At 40.0% G+C, this 17769-nt stretch overlaps 1 protein-coding gene across 1 annotated transcript; it reads right to left on the bottom strand.

Moving 5' to 3' along the window:
• Nucleotides 1–9970: 9970 nt before the first annotated feature.
• On the bottom strand, nucleotides 9971–11358 carry LOC148442662 (uncharacterized). Its single transcript, XM_088463665.1, has 2 exons — nucleotides 10107–11358; nucleotides 9971–10020 (listed from the first exon to the last, which is right to left on the bottom strand). The coding sequence occupies exons 1-2, from the start codon at nucleotides 11356–11358 to the stop codon at nucleotides 9971–9973; spliced, it is 1302 nt and encodes a 433-aa protein (XP_088319791.1).
• Between the last annotated feature and the right edge of the window lie 6411 nt (nucleotides 11359–17769).

Here is a 17769-nt window from a genome sequence, read left to right as displayed (position 1 = left end):
GTTAGGCTGTGGGAGGGGATGGTTAGGGATAGGCTGCGGGAGGGGAGGGTTAGGGTTAGGCTGCAGGACAGGGGGTGTTAGGGTTAGGCTGCAGGAGGGGAGCGTATGGTTAGGCGCTAGGAGGAGGGTTAAGGTTAGGGGGAGGGGGAGGGTTAAAATACCAAAATCCATCATGATTTCGACCATCTGGATGTTGCTGTTGGGCTTCTGACCACCGTCATTGTGATAATCTGGATCCCGTACCCAACCCCTCTTTGATACATCCTGTCCTATATGGGGCTCAGTGACTCAGGCCTCTTTGCTGCTAATGATGACCCTCCCTCCATCCTCTTTTTTCTTTCTCTTACATTATTGTGGCGGAAGGGGTGGGGGGTCTGGCAATCCAAATTAATTTGGGTGCGCAGTAGGTACGTTCTCCTTCACACTGGTGATTTGGCTGTTAGCCTCTAGGCCAGCGCTTTCACTTTACCAGATGGGTCTTACCTTAGTGGCGTGGGGCTGGAGGAGAGCTTGCATTTTAGCTGTGCACCTTTTGGGGATGGACGATTACACCCCTTTTTGAAATCTTAGGACCTACTGTGGTTGCAGAGACTGCAATGATAAGCATATTGGTCTCCTTGCTCCCTTTTCCACATTGCCATCTGAGAAACTTAAACCTCTTTAGAAGATCTGGTATGTCTCCTCTATGGTCAGCCACTGTGCGTGACCCGGGAGGAGCGCAGTGGGGGAGCCAGGAACAGCGCAGAGGCCAGAGACGCTGATGTGGTGGGAACACGCTGGGTGCCAGCATTTTGCAGCAATCAGTAGATAGAGAGCACTTTTCCATCAAACTTAATTTGACAGGTACCACGCCCACTTCTCCACCCCCTGCCACTCCCACTTTTCCTCCCCTTTTTGATATCGTTTAATATGGTTTTGATATTGAGAGATATTAAAGCCATATAAGCTGATATCTTTTTTGATAGGCTTTTGATCTAAAATTTGAAATCAAATGTATATAAATGCGATAGGCCTTGATATAAAATGAGTTCACTGTTTAATCAGACATTGCTGCTGTTAGATGAAGCATCATCAGTAAGATGTTTTGTCCCATAGCCGGTATTGTTGTTAACCCTTCGTGATAGCTATAAAAGTAAATACATCTTTATGTAGCAGGCAGCCATGCCTACGAACAAAAGAAACGGTGCGTCGCGCCGCGCCGCTAATCGGAAAAAGCGGATGAAAAAGGCGTATTACACGGTATTGAAGCCCGGCAGTTATAGCGGCTTTGATAAGTTTTATAAGGCCAATAAAGACGCGTTTAAAAGAACAGAAATTAAAAAAAAAAATGGATGCTAAAACAAGACGTGGGCTGTAAGCCTAACATCTAAGAGCGCAGCAAAACAATACCTGCGATAGGGTCATTTTAATAACCCTTAGATGGTGCAGAAGCTGCACCTCTAAATGATTAAAGTACTATTAAACTTTCATGATATCTATTAAAAGTAAATACAGCTTTATTTAGCAGGCCACTATGCCTATGAACAAAATCTTAGAAAAGAAAATGATAAATGCATAACTGCGATAGGGACATTTTAATAACCCTTAGATGTTGCAGAAGCAGCACTTCTAAATGTTTAATATTGAAAATAATGATAAAATGCATGTTTCTATTTCACCAGTGCTTGGGGGCTGTAAATTCTCACAGATGGCATTGCAATGTGAGAAACAGGAATCAGGGTCTTCCATTCATACATAGCTATTCATTTCATAGAGTTATTGTTTGAACGGCCGTTCACAGGGACACACAAAGAAGTGCTTTAGGGAAAGTATCTGCCTAAGGTCAGATGGCTGATTGTCACAATAAAAATACAGTGCAGAATACCTACAGATGTCAAAAAGATCAATGGCTTTGTATCGATTAGGAGTACCATCTGCCTAAGGTCAGATGGGTAATTGTTAGAAAGGTCATGGGAATGGAAGGAGGTTTTCGTACAAATGTGGGAATCTGAATTGATATATACATTTAAGAATTACAAATGTAAAAAAACCAGACAGAATACCTACAGATATATAGATGTTTTACAGAGCTTCATATACAAATATAATAACAAGTATCATAGAACGATTAAGCGTACGCCGTGTGACGCGATCGCCTCTAACGCATTGCGCTGGTTTAAGACGTCGTACGGCGAATACTTTAAAATAAAATACAACATCATCTAGCCGCCGGTGCGCACATACGCGTCTCCAAATATAAGGATGTATTTCAGAAAGACTATGAACAGAATTATTCTGAGGAAATATTCGTCATACAATCAGTGCATACACTAAATCAGGCATGTCCAGACATGATAAATAAAAGTTTAAATCACCTCGCTGTTAAATGCAGGAATCATGCAACAGGTATGATTAAATTGAAATAGCGCTCGCATTTAAATCAATGATTATATATATATATATATATATATTGCATTGCGCTGGTTTAAGACGTCGTACGGCGAATACTTTAAAATAAAATACAACATCATCTAGCCGCCGGTGCGCACGTACGCGTCTCCAAATATAAGGATGTTTTTCAGAAAGACTATGAACAGAATTATTCTGAGGAAATATTCGTCATACAATCTGTGCATACACTAAATCAGGCATGTCCAGACATGATAAATAAAAGTTTAAATCACCTCGCTGTTAAATGCAGGAATCATATTAAAAGCGTTAATAAAGGCACCACCGACTCAAAGAAACGCTATTTTATCCACGGCTTCAAACGATTTGGTGACAGCCATTTGTGAGATTGCGCTCAACACGCTAAAAGGTAAAATACCGTTGTCACAACGACAGTTGAATTACCTTAAAAAGAAGCGCAACCTTATAAAAACGCTATGTAATAAGAAATGCACCATTGGTAAAAAGAAGCGTTTGGTGAAACAGTCCGGCGGATTTATTGGCTCTTTGCTTGGCTTTGCTATACCGTTAATAACGGGACTTCTGACTAATCGTTGATGGAATACGCTGAGAAAATGTATCTGGTGCCTCAGCAGCAGATGGAGCGCTTGCGCAACAAACCGGGTAACGATGATATACGTAAAACATCTGCGCAAGGCCTAGATGCAGAGATCATAAACATACTACAGAGTAATGATTTATCGGAGTATGATAAGGCTAAGCGTTACACAGCCGCGTTGCAGAAATATGTGGTGTTGAGTAAGCAGTCTGATAGAGAGATGTCAACTTTAACGCTCTTAACGCCCAAAACGCCAACTGTTCCTCAAACAGCTAACACTGGACAGTCAGACAGTTCTGACGCCGTTTATCAAGAAGTGTTGGACGGTGTTAATGACCGGTATAGGAAAAACAGCGAGATACTTTTAAATAAAATGACCGGGTCTAAACACATCACAAACTGGAATGCTAAAGGCGAGTTTCTATATAAAGGTAACGCTATACAGGGCTCCAACATGCTGGATTTAATAAGAAGCGTCACGCAAAGTCACAGCGTGTCGAGCCGTAAAATGCCGAATGGTTGGGCCGAGATTATGCAGGCCATGGCGGAATTAAATATACCATCCACAGTGGTTGGCAACGCATCCAATAGGCTACACCTAGACCGTTTAAAGGCAGAAACATATACCGCTGATGTTGGGTATTTATCAACCCCACCATATCTACAAACGCATAAGAAAGGACACTTAAATGTTTTAAGCACCCCCGGATTAACAACGACACACGGTTACTTAATGCCTAGAAAAAGATCTTTAGAAGTGATTAAAGATGTCCCGTGGCTGAGTCTATAACCTATTTGTATTGTTTTTAAGCATATGTGTTGTAATGAAGTTTAAAACTGTTTCTTTATTATAGCGGTGTATCATTGTACATAAAATGCTTCAAATACCTTTCTGATTACATTTGTTATGATATTGCAACAGCGCTGAATCTGTAAATATACTTTTTATGTTACAATAAAATATGTTTATGATTTAGAACGGTTTGTTTTGTTCTTTGTTTCTAATCTGTGTTTATGGAAGAAACACGCAACAACATAATGTTTAAAACTTGTTTATTATATTTATGAAGCATTGTACATAAAATGTTTCAAACGCAGGGTTAATTACAAGTTACACATTTCTGTATACATTTATCCATATAGCGGGTCAAACATTGCCTTTTCGGCAGCCGCCTTACAAACATTGCAACTACACGGTCATTACACTTTGTATCATTACTAAATCGGGACAGAATTACCTCATATTTGTAGTTTTTACACATTAAAAATATAAAGTAAATACAATATTGACCGCATACAGCGCTTAAAAAGCCTTGCAACCGGCGGTTTTGGTGACAAATGCTTTTTAAATTAAAATGTAAAAACTTTATGATATTCTTTGGAAAAATAACGTTGTCCGGCGCGAGTCCGTAAGAATCAAAAAAATAACAAATCCCCACTTCATTAAAATAAACGGCCAACCAGTGTTTGCCGGGCTGGCCGCTACTATGCGTGTTAATTACAAACGCGCAGGGGTAATGCGCCAGTTTATCGGTAGGCAACATATCGCACGCGTAGGTTCCTTTAAAATAACAGCGCGTGCTTGGTTCCGTGTAGAGAATACAATTTATCTGTAGCGTGTTCATTTTCTCTTTTTTTGTGTTGTTTTTTTTTTTTTTTTCTTTTTATCACGTAATGATAATCGTTAAAAGATTCGATAAAATATTGAAATAGTTTCTTTCACTTATAGGTAATCATACAGCACATCACGCCTTTGATTAATCTCAATGATATTATCAAATAAAGCGTAAATGATCACGTTGACTGTACGATCCAAAGCTTCCGCGAAGCGGAATTCAGCGCGTAGATTTCCCGTCCTTATCAGGGAAAGGTGCTCTCCGCACTCCTGCTCCGGCGATAGATCAAAAGCAAATAGCGTGTATCCGTTGAGGTACTCTTCGCGGTCGACCAGTATTCCGGCGTCAGATTTCTGCTTATTTGTGATCTGTATGAGCGACATATACTCTCTTACAGCATTACCATGTTCAAAGTCTGGTTGAAATGGTTTTGCCGGGTGCGGCGTTCCATCCAGATAAAGAGATGCAAAGTTCACATTTTTATGTTCAAAACAAAGGGGGTTCCGATCAAGGGCACCTGAAAATGCTTCGTTGTCCACAAACCCGACTATGACTGTTTTCGGCACTTGACCTAAAAATAGATTTTCGAGATTAAACACTCTACTGCCTGCGGGTACGCTGTAGATTTTCATTCCGACGCGGTCAATCGCGTATTTTGCGTTGCCGCTTAGCAGCGCCTGCGCGTGCCCAATGCGTACGGCCGGTGAGACCTGCACTCTTTTCACAAAAAGGGACGCCGCGACGATCTGTATTTTAAAGGCATCCGCTCCAGCAGACATTAAGCAGAATGAGTCTTTGTTTCTGGTGAGTTTAATCTTCAGGTCAATGGCATTTAAAATTAGTTTATGCTGGTGGAAAAGGTCGCAGTGAAGCGGCCCTAGCAATTCAACCGTGCGACTCTGCGCGGTCGCTCCTGCTCGTTTTCTGAAACCAGTGTTAGGGCCGTCCAGAACCCTGTTGTTATGTTCTCCAGCCACATCTTTATAAAATAATCCTGTGGTGTGCTTTGTTGACAAAGCGTCGGAGCTATAATTCAATATAGTCTCAATGTAGGCACGGTAAGCGTAAAGATTGTTGGATTGTGATATGAGTCTGTCACCCAAAGTAACATCCACTTGGCTGAATAATGTCGCTATGGGGTAATTAATAAGGGCGACCCGGGCCCCTTGGGCTATCGCCGTGTTATCGGTTCGTACGATCTTGCACGTCACGTATCTCGGCCCAACCATTCGGCATTTTACGGCTCGACACGCTGTGACTTTGCGTGACGCTTCTTATTAAATCCAGCATGTTGGAGCCCTGTATAGCGTTACCTTTATATAGAAACTCGCCTTTAGCATTCCAGTTTGTGATGTGTTTAGACCCGGTCATTTTATTTAAAAGTATCTCGCTGTTTTTCCTATACCGGTCATTAACACCGTCCAACACTTCTTGATAAACGGCGTCAGAACTGTCTGACTGTCCAGTGTTAGCTGTTTGAGGAACAGTTGGCGTTTCGGGCGTTAAGAGCGTTAAAGTTGACATCTCTCTATCAGACTGCTTACTCAACACCAGATATTTCTGCAATGCGGCTGTGTAACGCTTAGCCTTATCATACTCCGATAAATCATTACTCTGTAGTATGTTTATGATCTCTGCATCTAGGCCTTGCGCAGATGTTTTACGTATATCATCGTTACCCGGTTTGTTGCGCAAGCGCTCTATCTGCTGCTGAGGCACCAGATACATTTTCTCAGCGTATTCCATCAACGATTAGTCAGAAGTCCCGTTATTAACGGTATAGCAAAGCCAAGCAACGAGCCAATAAATCCGCCGGACTGTTTCACCAAACGCTTCTTTTTACCAATGGTGCATTTCTTATTACATAGCGTTTTTATAAGGTTGCGCTTCTTTTTAAGGTAATTCAACTGTCGTTGTGACAACGGTATTTTACCTTTTAGCGTGTTGAGCGCAATCTCACAAATGGCTGTCACCAAATCGTTTGAAGCCGTGGATAAAATAGCGTTTCTTTGAGTCGGTGGTGCCTTTATTAACGCTTTTAAAAGCACCCAATTACGACGTAAGCGCACCGACATGCTTGCTGATGGTGTCGCTATGGCAAATGACTAAAAGTTGAAGAATTACAGCTTTTTAGAAGTATGCTTTTTAAAGACGTACGCTACCGGTGTATCCGGCGGGAATAACCTGCTTCGTAAACGGTACTCATCAGGCGTGTTGTTTCTTAAATCAACCAGTAAACACCCATAAGGAGCCCTGGTCGCGTCTTCAAAAGCCTCTAAAAAGAACATCGATTTACCGGGGTACATCTGCCTAGCCAGCGTTGTCACTTGCAATTTATCCCTAGGATTTTTAAAAAGAACCATATATTTTGTATTTAACTGTATAGTTCTGCTCTTTTTACCCTGGCAAAACACATTTTGCACAAGGTACACGATACTGAGATTTCTATGGTGTACATACTTTGTGAAAGCTTTCTCAATCTCTGAATTATTACTAGCCGACTCCATCAGATCATCAACCACTACTAAATCAATCTTATCGGGCGGGAAAAGTTGGTCGTCGTTAAAAGTCTCAGGTAGCCCCTCTATAAAACGCATACCGGGGTAATCCCGCAGAAGATGATCGTACATTGACTGCCAGCAAGCGTAAAACCAAACAATATTATCGGGAACGTGTGAGAGGTGCGTAGTGGAATTATGCAGCAGCATTTTCACAAAATAACTTTTACCCGAGTTGGAGGGTCCTGCTAAAATACATGAAAAGGGGTGTTGCAGCCTGATATCCATCTTAATACCCAAACGATAGCGTTGTGAAGTTATCTGTAAGCTTCCGTTTAGTGTAAACGCACTTTTGCGTTTTTTGCAGCACTCGTGTTTCAATCTGCCAATACCTTTTAAAACGCACTATACCGGGCTGGCGAATCACAATTTTTTTCTGGTCGTCACCTTCGGGGTTTAAAGGATAATCTAAGACCAGCTCTTTCAGGCTGTCAAAGTTGACATGTTGTGCATTATCAACATTAAGCGTGATTCCTTTAACTTTTAAACTAGTCTTTCCGTTATTTAAACGATACCCGTATGACTTGGGTCCCGCTGAGACAAACTCTGTTATATGCGCACCAGCTGGGATTTCGCTAGTCAGTTCGCCTAGATAATCACCCAATGGCGGATTCCAATCACCGGGCCTGCTGACAAAAATGACAGAGTCTGTATCGTGGTAAAGACAGTGATCTTGCAACCTATCCAGCAGTTTGTACAGTTCAATACGGGCATACGCTGTTGTTATTGCGGCTATAAAAATATTACAAATACGTGAGTTGGTGTAATGATCTTTGGCGTATTTCCAATTCACCATCACCGCGTCGTCATCTATGAAGTCTAAAGAAGATACCTCATAGTGGGGCAAAAACGCGTATTCAAAAAGTTTGTCGGGGTCTGAGACAATCGCGGTGTTGGGTAAGTTAGACCTTTGCCCAAACTTACCCCACAATGAGTTCAAAAAGAGCTTAGACAGCTGACGCTTGGCCGGATTAATATGAATATGATCTGGCCGTAAAGACACCCCTTCATTTTTTTGATAGGCATCTATATACGCTTGGCGTTTCTCAGAGTCTGTACACCATTCGGGATAACCGGACGCCTCTTGTTTGTCCCTGAGATGTAATTTAATGTACCCCGAAAACAAATCATCGGATTGGTTATCAAAATGCCACACCTCATAGATTTTACACACTTTGTAACCCTTGTCAACGGCTAAATTTAACTCTACGGTACACCACGTACCGACGAGGGCTCGTTCCTCATCATTATGTTCACACGACTCTGCATGCCCAGACTCGCAGCATGTTCGACATAAGGGAAACATTAGTTTACCGAGCATTTTAACAGGTAGAACGGGAAAGAAAAGCCCACGCGGAGGGTACACTTTTACTTTGGCGATGCCAAAATATTTTGTGATATCGCCAAAATCTTTATAAATGATCCTGGGATGTTTTACAGGATATGATTTGGTTTTGTTGACAAATGGGTACAGACTGGTAAAATCATAGTAGTGTATGCGCTCGTCCTGTTGCGTTTGGTGATACAGCTTTATGGCGTTTGTACGTCCACCATAAAGCGCAGCGCGCGGGTCCAAGGGTTCGGGCAATTCCCTGTCCTTAAGAAATGCCTGTAGACACGCATCCTCTTGTAACATTTTTTTCCACTCGCACTCCCAAATAACACGCACGTGAAACCCACACAGTTTAAGAAAGTTCATTCTCACCTGCGTCTTGTGACTCAACTGACCGTAGGTCGTTTGAGTCACTTTGTTTTCATCATCGGGGTTGTAACAAGCGCTACATCCGTGATAAAAACAACCTTGGAACTCAAACGCCGTTTGTACACCATTGATAACGGCGTATCCGTCCAGGTAGTATCTACCGACTTTCTTCTCACCCCCTTGTAACGCGTGTCTTATGTCTATGCCCTCTGTATGCGCTATGTACATTAACCACTGTATGGCTGGTGTTGAGTAGCGCTTCTGAGTCTTATGATAGTTATCGCCCGGTACAAGCGCCAGCGTGTTTTCCTTTAAAAATTTACATCGGTACATGGCCATACATACCGACGCTAATGTGGTAAGTTGAAACGGGTCAACGTGCCTCTTAACAATGACAGGTCCCTTTTTCTTATATACAATTACTTCCTCTGCTGTCATTGATAAAACGGCGTCTTGGAAGGTCTTACAAGCCCTCTGTAATATTACCACATCCTGCTTGCAATAGTGTTTAAGTTCATCCTGGAAGTTAAATGACATATGCTTGTATTTCTCATACCACTCTTTGAATTCAGCTAACTCTGATTCCATCATATATTGTATGCCGAAATGCTGAATATCCGGCATGACGCCTATATAATTTTGGTTAGCGGCGGTGTTAAAAAAATGCGGGAAATGGCCTTTTGAGCCCTCAAACCCCATCGCTTTTGGTAATCGACTGAGGCGCATGGGCAAAAAATTTAAAGAGTCGATAAATCTTATCTTTAAATCAAGAACCTTAATGCACATCAGTTTACCACCTTGCGCCAGCACATCGATTTTAAATTTCTCCTTAATCAGTTGGCGCATTACAAAGTACCCATCATAACGACTGGCATTATGGGCTATGAATGTGTACCCCTCAAATTTTGGTCTCATGAACGTTTTTACAAAGTCTTCAATACAAGCAATGCCCTGAAACTCCCAGGATTGTTCATCCGCTGTTGTTTGAATCACCCAGGACTGTTCACCCCCTAGTGCTAATGCATAACAGTAATTTGGTATGTGTACACCCGTCTCCTGCATACATTCAAAATCATAAAAAATGTATTTTTTTGTAGGATCCACAGGTTTAATGTTTTGGATATAACACAAATGATCCGCAAAACTGCCAACGCACACCTTGCAAACGGGACATGTCATTCCCCGACACTTGTGACCGGGTGTGGTGTACAAGCCGCAGCAGTCGCAATACAATTTTTCAAGACACTGTGTTTTGGAAGACAACGCTAGAGCCTTGTGCTCTTCTAAACAATCGGTTGACCTGCAAAACACCCTACACACGGGGCATCTTAGCGCCGCTTTTCCTGTATCAACACACTCCTGTCTGAGACAAGCCTTACAAAAGAAGAGGCAGTCGTGATTATTTTTGTGGTGGTACGCTGTGTTGCAAAACTTGCAAAAGAATCGGGCACCCACAAATGCTTTTATGTCTAATATACCGTAGTAATGGTCATCATGCCATAAGATAAACAGTATGTTGTCTTTGTGTTGACTGTCTGTACAATAAAAATGCCAGTCCGTACCATAGTACAGCACCTTTATCGTAGCTTTTAAGTGATTTTCAAAACAAGCAATGTCACTAAAGCTGATCGGCTTATCAAGGGGCAGATTCAAAGCTTTATGAAGCTCAAGAGCACGCTTGTGTATAACGATATCCGTGACATTTTCATTGTCCAGAAGTTTGCAGAGACTAGCCGCCAGACACAAATTGTTACCGCTGTTATTGAAATCGTATAACAAACGTCTGCGTTTCTCAATAATAAGGCTGTGTGGTATTCTCCGCAGACGTCGGCCCGTCAGGGCACCGCCTACGCGATTCTTGAAAACAGAGATCACAAATTTCAACTCTGTATCAATTAAAACCTCAGAATTACTTTGCAGCGTGTTTGTTATCTGATTCAAAAAACTGACGGCGTCTAATGTATCGTGCGGTCTGCGATGTGAATAAATTGCGTCGTGTAAACTGCTGCCCTCTAACCTTAACTGCACACGATCATTAGGGTCGACATTAACCATGTAGCTGTCGAGCAAAGTCTGTATTGCATCGTGTATTGCCCTCATAGCATCTACAAATGATGTAACCCTATCCAAATTGACAAACCGGAAATGGTGGTGGATTTCAGATGCCCTGAAATTGGGGTGGTTTCGCTCGTATCTGTCGATGGATTCTAAAAACACAGGGTGTGTCTCCTCGTTATTACCTGGAGATTCTGGACCGACAGGTACGGGTGATGCTACGGCATGGCCCATCTGTGATGATTGTTTATCTACGTGGTGCGATGCTGCGTTGTAATTCTGGTCACTAAATCTAAACATGCCATGCCGTCCTAGTCTAAGCTGTTTCTTTCTTGCGTTTATTAAAGTCTGAATAGCGCGCTTTACTTTTAAACGTCTGTATGTATTTTTACTGCACTGCGCTCTACGTGCTGCATGGCGGTTCAATCCACGACCCGTCATAATTAGTCATTTCTTTTTTTTACCGAATGCATGGGCCTGTATGAATGCATTAGTTTCACTACCTAATCTATCCTGCTCTGTTACACCATCCATATAATGGTTAATAAATTAAAAAAGCACGCGCTGGTCATGTTGTCCGCTGCGCATTATTTCAGCGTGTCGCGTTAACAACCCCTCCGCTATGTGTTTCACGCATATGAGCTCTCTAAAAATCATGCCTAACATAGCATGATATTTTAATTTTGATAGCTTACTCACGCCTTCTGTCCTCGCTGTTGTACCTGTAGAGGGTTGTCGACCAACACCCGCATCTGTCGATCCTACGCCCGATGGACCTGCGACAGCGTCGTCCAGCATGTTCTGCGACGCTGGATGATGTCTACCACTGTTGCCTGATGCCCCTGCGACAGCATCATCCAGCGCAGCAGAAGGCGGCTCATTCACAGACACACTGACCCCGATGCTCGGGGCGCCTGAAACACCACCTTCCTCATGCGATTCTACATCTGATGCCCAGAACACCTGGGCATCTTGAAGCAGATCATCATCATCCCGTATCAAAATGGACTCTACCTGCGTGTCTGGGATGATAATTGTATCAGATTGGATTTCTGATATTGTAATAGGACTGACCCGTACAGATGGTGATATTATAATATTATGTTCTTTTGTATGCCTGCTCTTTCTTTTTGAGGTGATATTGCTGACCTCTGCGGTAGTGTTAACGCTGGCACAGGGCACTTGTTCATCACGCCTGTTGGTCCTCTTAACCTTTGCGCAACCTGTGCCAGTGCTTACACTAAGGCATGGTGATTGATTATTATCATCATCATCATCCTGACCTGTGTGTCTGTATGTCTTACCACCGTTACAACTTTCTTGTACACTTCGCAGCGGCATCAATCGCCTTCTTTTAGGTGCTGATTCGTCAGTATAACTCAGTCTCCTCTTTAATTGCTTTTGATTTAATGGTTCATGCACCCAATGCATTGTGTGTGGCAAAGCTCTCACCCGTCTCTGTGGCTTGATTTTATTGTACAATTGGTTCATTATCAATGGTGTAGAACCGGCAAGACGATAATGGCTGTTCAGAGGCGCCGGTGTGCGTTGGTTCTCTTTGTCAGCATCGGACAATTGTGGCGTTGTTATCCCGTCCACTGTTGTATGGACCTCTGGCTCTCCAGGCGATTCATCAACCGTTATTGCGTTGCAATAATCCGCCGGATCCGTATTATATAGCGCATCTACATCGAATGCTAAAATTAAAAATAAAAAAACCAATTAGATGTGCAGCGGTGATATACATTTTGCTCTGTGGAAAAATGATCATTTTAGATGCGTGAAATGAACGTATAGCGTCGTTTAATTAACTTACCCTCGATAGAATGCTCTCGGGGCAGTTCTGTCGCTGGCGCCAGTGGTGAACATGCTGGTGCAGCGCGTATAAGATTTTCAATGGCTGATTGCCCACATGGTATGGTAGGACTGTCTGTGGAATACAGATGCATAATTTAAAAACATATCGCATGATCTACTTACAGACATTTTGTATTGTCGTTAAAATACCCATGGATACTTACAGCTATTTTCTGACTGCGGTGACAACGCATACCCCATGTAAGGGTTCTGGAACGTTCCGATATCAGCCCCAAATGCGCATTCTGCACCGTATGGGTCAGCACTTCTCAGATCTTGACCGGATGTTCCTGCATAAGATTAATTCTGATTAATTATGCACAAATAAACATTTGTAAAATAAATTACAAAAAATAAATAAATAAATAAAATAAATAAAAAAATACAGCACCCTTTTTTATATAAATAAATAACTTTATGTAAACATCGTTAAACAATATATGACCACTTACGGGTTAGAGGCCGATATACATGATCTTCCTCATCTTGCGAAAGGCACGTGATCATATCATCGTCAGAAATCTCAAAGATGTTCTGGTTTGTTGACTGTTAAAACAAAATATTATATTAATATGCAAATCGTTTATATCTTTTACCGTTAACGCATATTTTACATGATAAAACTGTGTTGTACATACCTCCATTATTATTTTTTCTAAGGGTGTGCCTTGGAATAAAAGTTATGCTGAAAGACAAATTAAAAATATATATTTTAATTACGCATGATACCGCTAATCATATTTACATATGAACCACAAAATTTATAGTAAATTTAATTTTAATTAAGCCTAATTACAGCACCCTGTAATTGTGACAATCTATTTTAAATAATGACATAAAACATTAATTTTATAATTTAAAAAATTAAATAAATAAATAAATAAACCATGCTAAAACCAAGTCATGTCAGCTAACATAATGACACTCCAACTGCTAATTCATGAATTTTAAACAATATCAGAGCATCAATCTGCAATGCCAAAACTCATCACTAGATGCCGCTCAAATCATACGTAATACACCGTCTATCTTTGAAAATTTCAAATTCCATCCCACTGTTAACTGTAAATCATGAGTGGAACGAAGGAAATTCCAACGTATAATTCACGCAATATAAGTATCACTAACATATCTATATATATATAATCACATAGCTTTATTTATGCAATAAAAACACAATTAAAAGAAGGTAATGTTTGTATAAACAAAATATAAATCACGTGCATATTAAAATTTGCTAACACACGCATTACCAAGAGATGATGTTAGATTAGGAATTACTACCATTTAATTTTAATTAAGCTTAATCACAGCACCCTGTAATTGTGACAATCTATTTTAAATAATGACATAAAACATTAATTTTATAATTTAAAAAATTAAATAAATAAATAAATAAACCATGCTAAAACCAAGTCATGTCAGCTAACATAATGACACTCCAACTGCTAATTCATGAATTTTAAACAATATCAGAGCATCAATCTGCAATGCCAAAACTCATCACTAGATGCCGCTCAAATCATACGTAATACACCGTCTATCTTTGAAAATTTCAAATTCCATCCCACTGTTAACTGTAAATCATGAGTGGAACGAAGGAAATTCCAACGTATAATTCACGCAATATAAGTATCACTAACATATCTATATATATATAATCACATAGCTTTATTTATGTAATAAAAACACAATTAAAAGAAGGTAATGTTTGTATAAACAAAATATAAATCATTTATAATCCGCTTGTTATGAAACACAAAAAAAAAAATAGCAGTAACCGTTATAACCACAATTATGACTTTTTAAAAAATAAAAATAAATAAATAAAATAAAAAAAAATAAAAAATGGATCACAACCGTAATAATCTAATCAATGTATATTCCCGCATATATTAACGCTTGCTCTGTCTCAGTCTTCAAAACAGATGTGAATATCAGCAGTAAAGACGCTGCTCTTTTAAAGGTTAAATTTATGAAGCGCCGCCTCTATGGGCATGGTCATAGGGGGCGTTCACTATCTTCTGTTCAGATTTTAACTTATTTATTAATAATCACATAATTTTTCTCTGGAAAATGATATACTAAAAATTTTTAGGTCTTTATATTGTACGGAAAATTAGCTTTAATTTGAGCCTAAACATGCTATAGTCTCACAAAATTAATCGCCTGAATGCTGATATATATATATATATATATATATATATATATAATGAAATATTAAAAATCTAAATAAAATTTTTACAAACTTAATCGCCTGATTGCCGATATAGATATATATATATATATATATATATAAAATCATTGATTTAAATGCGAGCGCTATTTCAATTTAATCATACCTGTTGCATGATTCCTGCATTTAACAGCGAGGTGATTTAAACTTTTATTTATCATGTCTGGACATGCCTGATTTAGTGTATGCACAGATTGTATGACGAATATTTCCTCAGAATAATTCTGTTCATAGTCTTTCTGAAAAACATCCTTATATTTGGAGACGCGTACGTGCGCACCGGCGGCTAGATGATGTTGTATTTTATTTTAAAGTATTCGCCGTACGACGTCTTAAACCAGCGCAATGCAATATATATATATATATATATATAATCATTGATTTAAATGCGAGCGCTATTTCAATTTAATCATACCTGTTGCATGATTCCTGCATTTAACAGCGAGGTGATTTAAACTTTTATTTATCATGTCTGGACATGCCTGATTTAGTGTATGCACTGATTGTATGACGAATATTTCCTCAGAATAATTCTGTTCATAGTCTTTCTGAAATACATCCTTATATTTGGAGACGCGTATGTGCGCACCGGCGGCTAGATGATGTTGTATTTTATTTGAAAGTATTCGCCGTACGACGTCTTAAACCAGCGCAATGCGTTAGAGGCGATCGCGTCACACGGCGTACGCTTAATCGTTCTATGATACTTGTTATTATATTTGTATATGAAGCTCTGTAAAACATCTATATATCTGTAGGTATTCTGTCTGGTTTTTTTACATTTGTAATTCTTAAATGTATATATCAATTCAGATTCCCACATTTGTACGAAAACCTCCTTCCATTCCCATGACCTTTCTAACAATTACCCATCTGACCTTAGGCAGATGGTACTCCTAATCGATACAAAGCCATTGATCTTTTTGACATCTGTAGGTATTCTGCACTGTATTTTTATTGTGACAATCAGCCATCTGACCTTAGGCAGATACTTTCCCTAAAGCACTTCTTTGTGTGTCCCTGTGAACGGCCGTTCAAACAATAACTCTATGAAATGAATAGCTATGTATGAATGGAAGACCCTGATTCCTGTTTCTCACATTGCAATGCCATCTGTGAGAATTTACAGCCCCCAAGCACTGGTGAAATAGAAACATGCATTTTATCATTATTTTCAATATTAAACATTTAGAAGTGCTGCTTCTGCAACATCTAAGGGTTATTAAAATGTCCCTATCGCAGTTATGCATTTATCATTTTCTTTTCTAAGATTTTGTTCATAGGCATAGTGGCCTGCTAAATAAAGCTGTATTTACTTTTAATAGATATCATGAAAGTTTAATAGTACTTTAATCATTTAGAGGTGCAGCTTCTGCACCATCTAAGGGTTATTAAAATGACCCTATCGCAGGTATTGTTTTGCTGCGCTCTTAGATGTTAGGCTTACAGCCCACGTCTTGTTTTAGCATCCATTTTTTTTTTTAATTTCTGTTCTTTTAAACGCGTCTTTATTGGCCTTATAAAACTTATCAAAGCCGCTATAACTGCCGGGCTTCAATACCGTGTAATACGCCTTTTTCATCCGCTTTTTCCGATTAGCGGCGCGGCGCGACGCACCGTTTCTTTTGTTCGTAGGCATGGCTGCCTGCTACATAAAGATGTATTTACTTTTATAGCTATCACGAAGGGTTAACAACAATACCGGCTATGGGACAAAACATCTTACTGATGATGCTTCATCTAACAGCAGCAATGTCTGATTAAACAGTGAACTCATTTTATATCAAGGCCTATCGCATTTATATACATTTGATTTCAAATTTTAGATCAAAAGCCTATCAAAAAAGATATCAGCTTATATGGCTTTAATATCTCTCAATATCAAAACCATATTAAACGATATCAAAAAGGGGAGGAAAAGTGGGAGTGGCAGGGGGTGGAGAAGTGGGCGTGGTACCTGTCAAATTAAGTTTGACGGAAAAGTGCTCTCTATCTACTGCAATCTATCACTGCACGAAGAGAGATAATGCCCAATATAACATATGCAGAACCATCTCATGTTATTACAAGAGGGGTAATGCAGTATCGGCTCTGCGCTATGCTATTTATTAATAACAGTCTGCAATATTTGGTGGAAACTTTAGTAAAAGTGAGACATGGGGGGAAGATATTTACCTGTGTAGACCAGAGCAGATGCAGAAGATACAGAGCTGCCACTAATTCCATCATCACCTTCATTGTCTATAGTCAGCCTGTAAAGAGATTTATCACATAATTATTATATTACAGATCTATGTCCCATTGTAATGTCCTCAGACTATCTAACTTCTGGTCATTTACTAAGCCCTGCTCTGGGTGATGGGACATCGGGCACACACATATTGTAGATGGGGGACTCAGTAACTCTGCATTTGGGTTTGGTTCACAGAGTTGCAATTTGAAATGATTGAGCCTCATTCTCATGGTCCCCCGGACCCCCCAACCTCCAATTACAGCTTACACCCAAATTCCTAATACTACACCCTGACAGAAGACCCTGAGCTTCATGAATCCTGCCCATCCTCATTATGGGGCTGATTCGGGAACAATGCAAGAAAAGGAGCAAATTGTCCCCTGGACAAACCATGCTGCACTGCAAGGGGGGAAAATACATTTATTTATTTGTACATGCAGTGTAAATACTGGCTGCTTTTGCATGTAGCACAAAACTATGGGACAGATAGAATTTTACACTGTAGTTTATATCTGAGTTAAGACAC

Source organism: Taudactylus pleione, unplaced genomic scaffold (genome assembly GCF_031769625.1).
Source record: "Taudactylus pleione unplaced genomic scaffold, aTauple2 ptg001422l, whole genome shotgun sequence".
NCBI lineage: Eukaryota > Metazoa > Chordata > Amphibia > Anura > Myobatrachidae > Taudactylus > Taudactylus pleione.
This window is presented reverse-complemented; position numbering and strand designations above follow the sequence as displayed.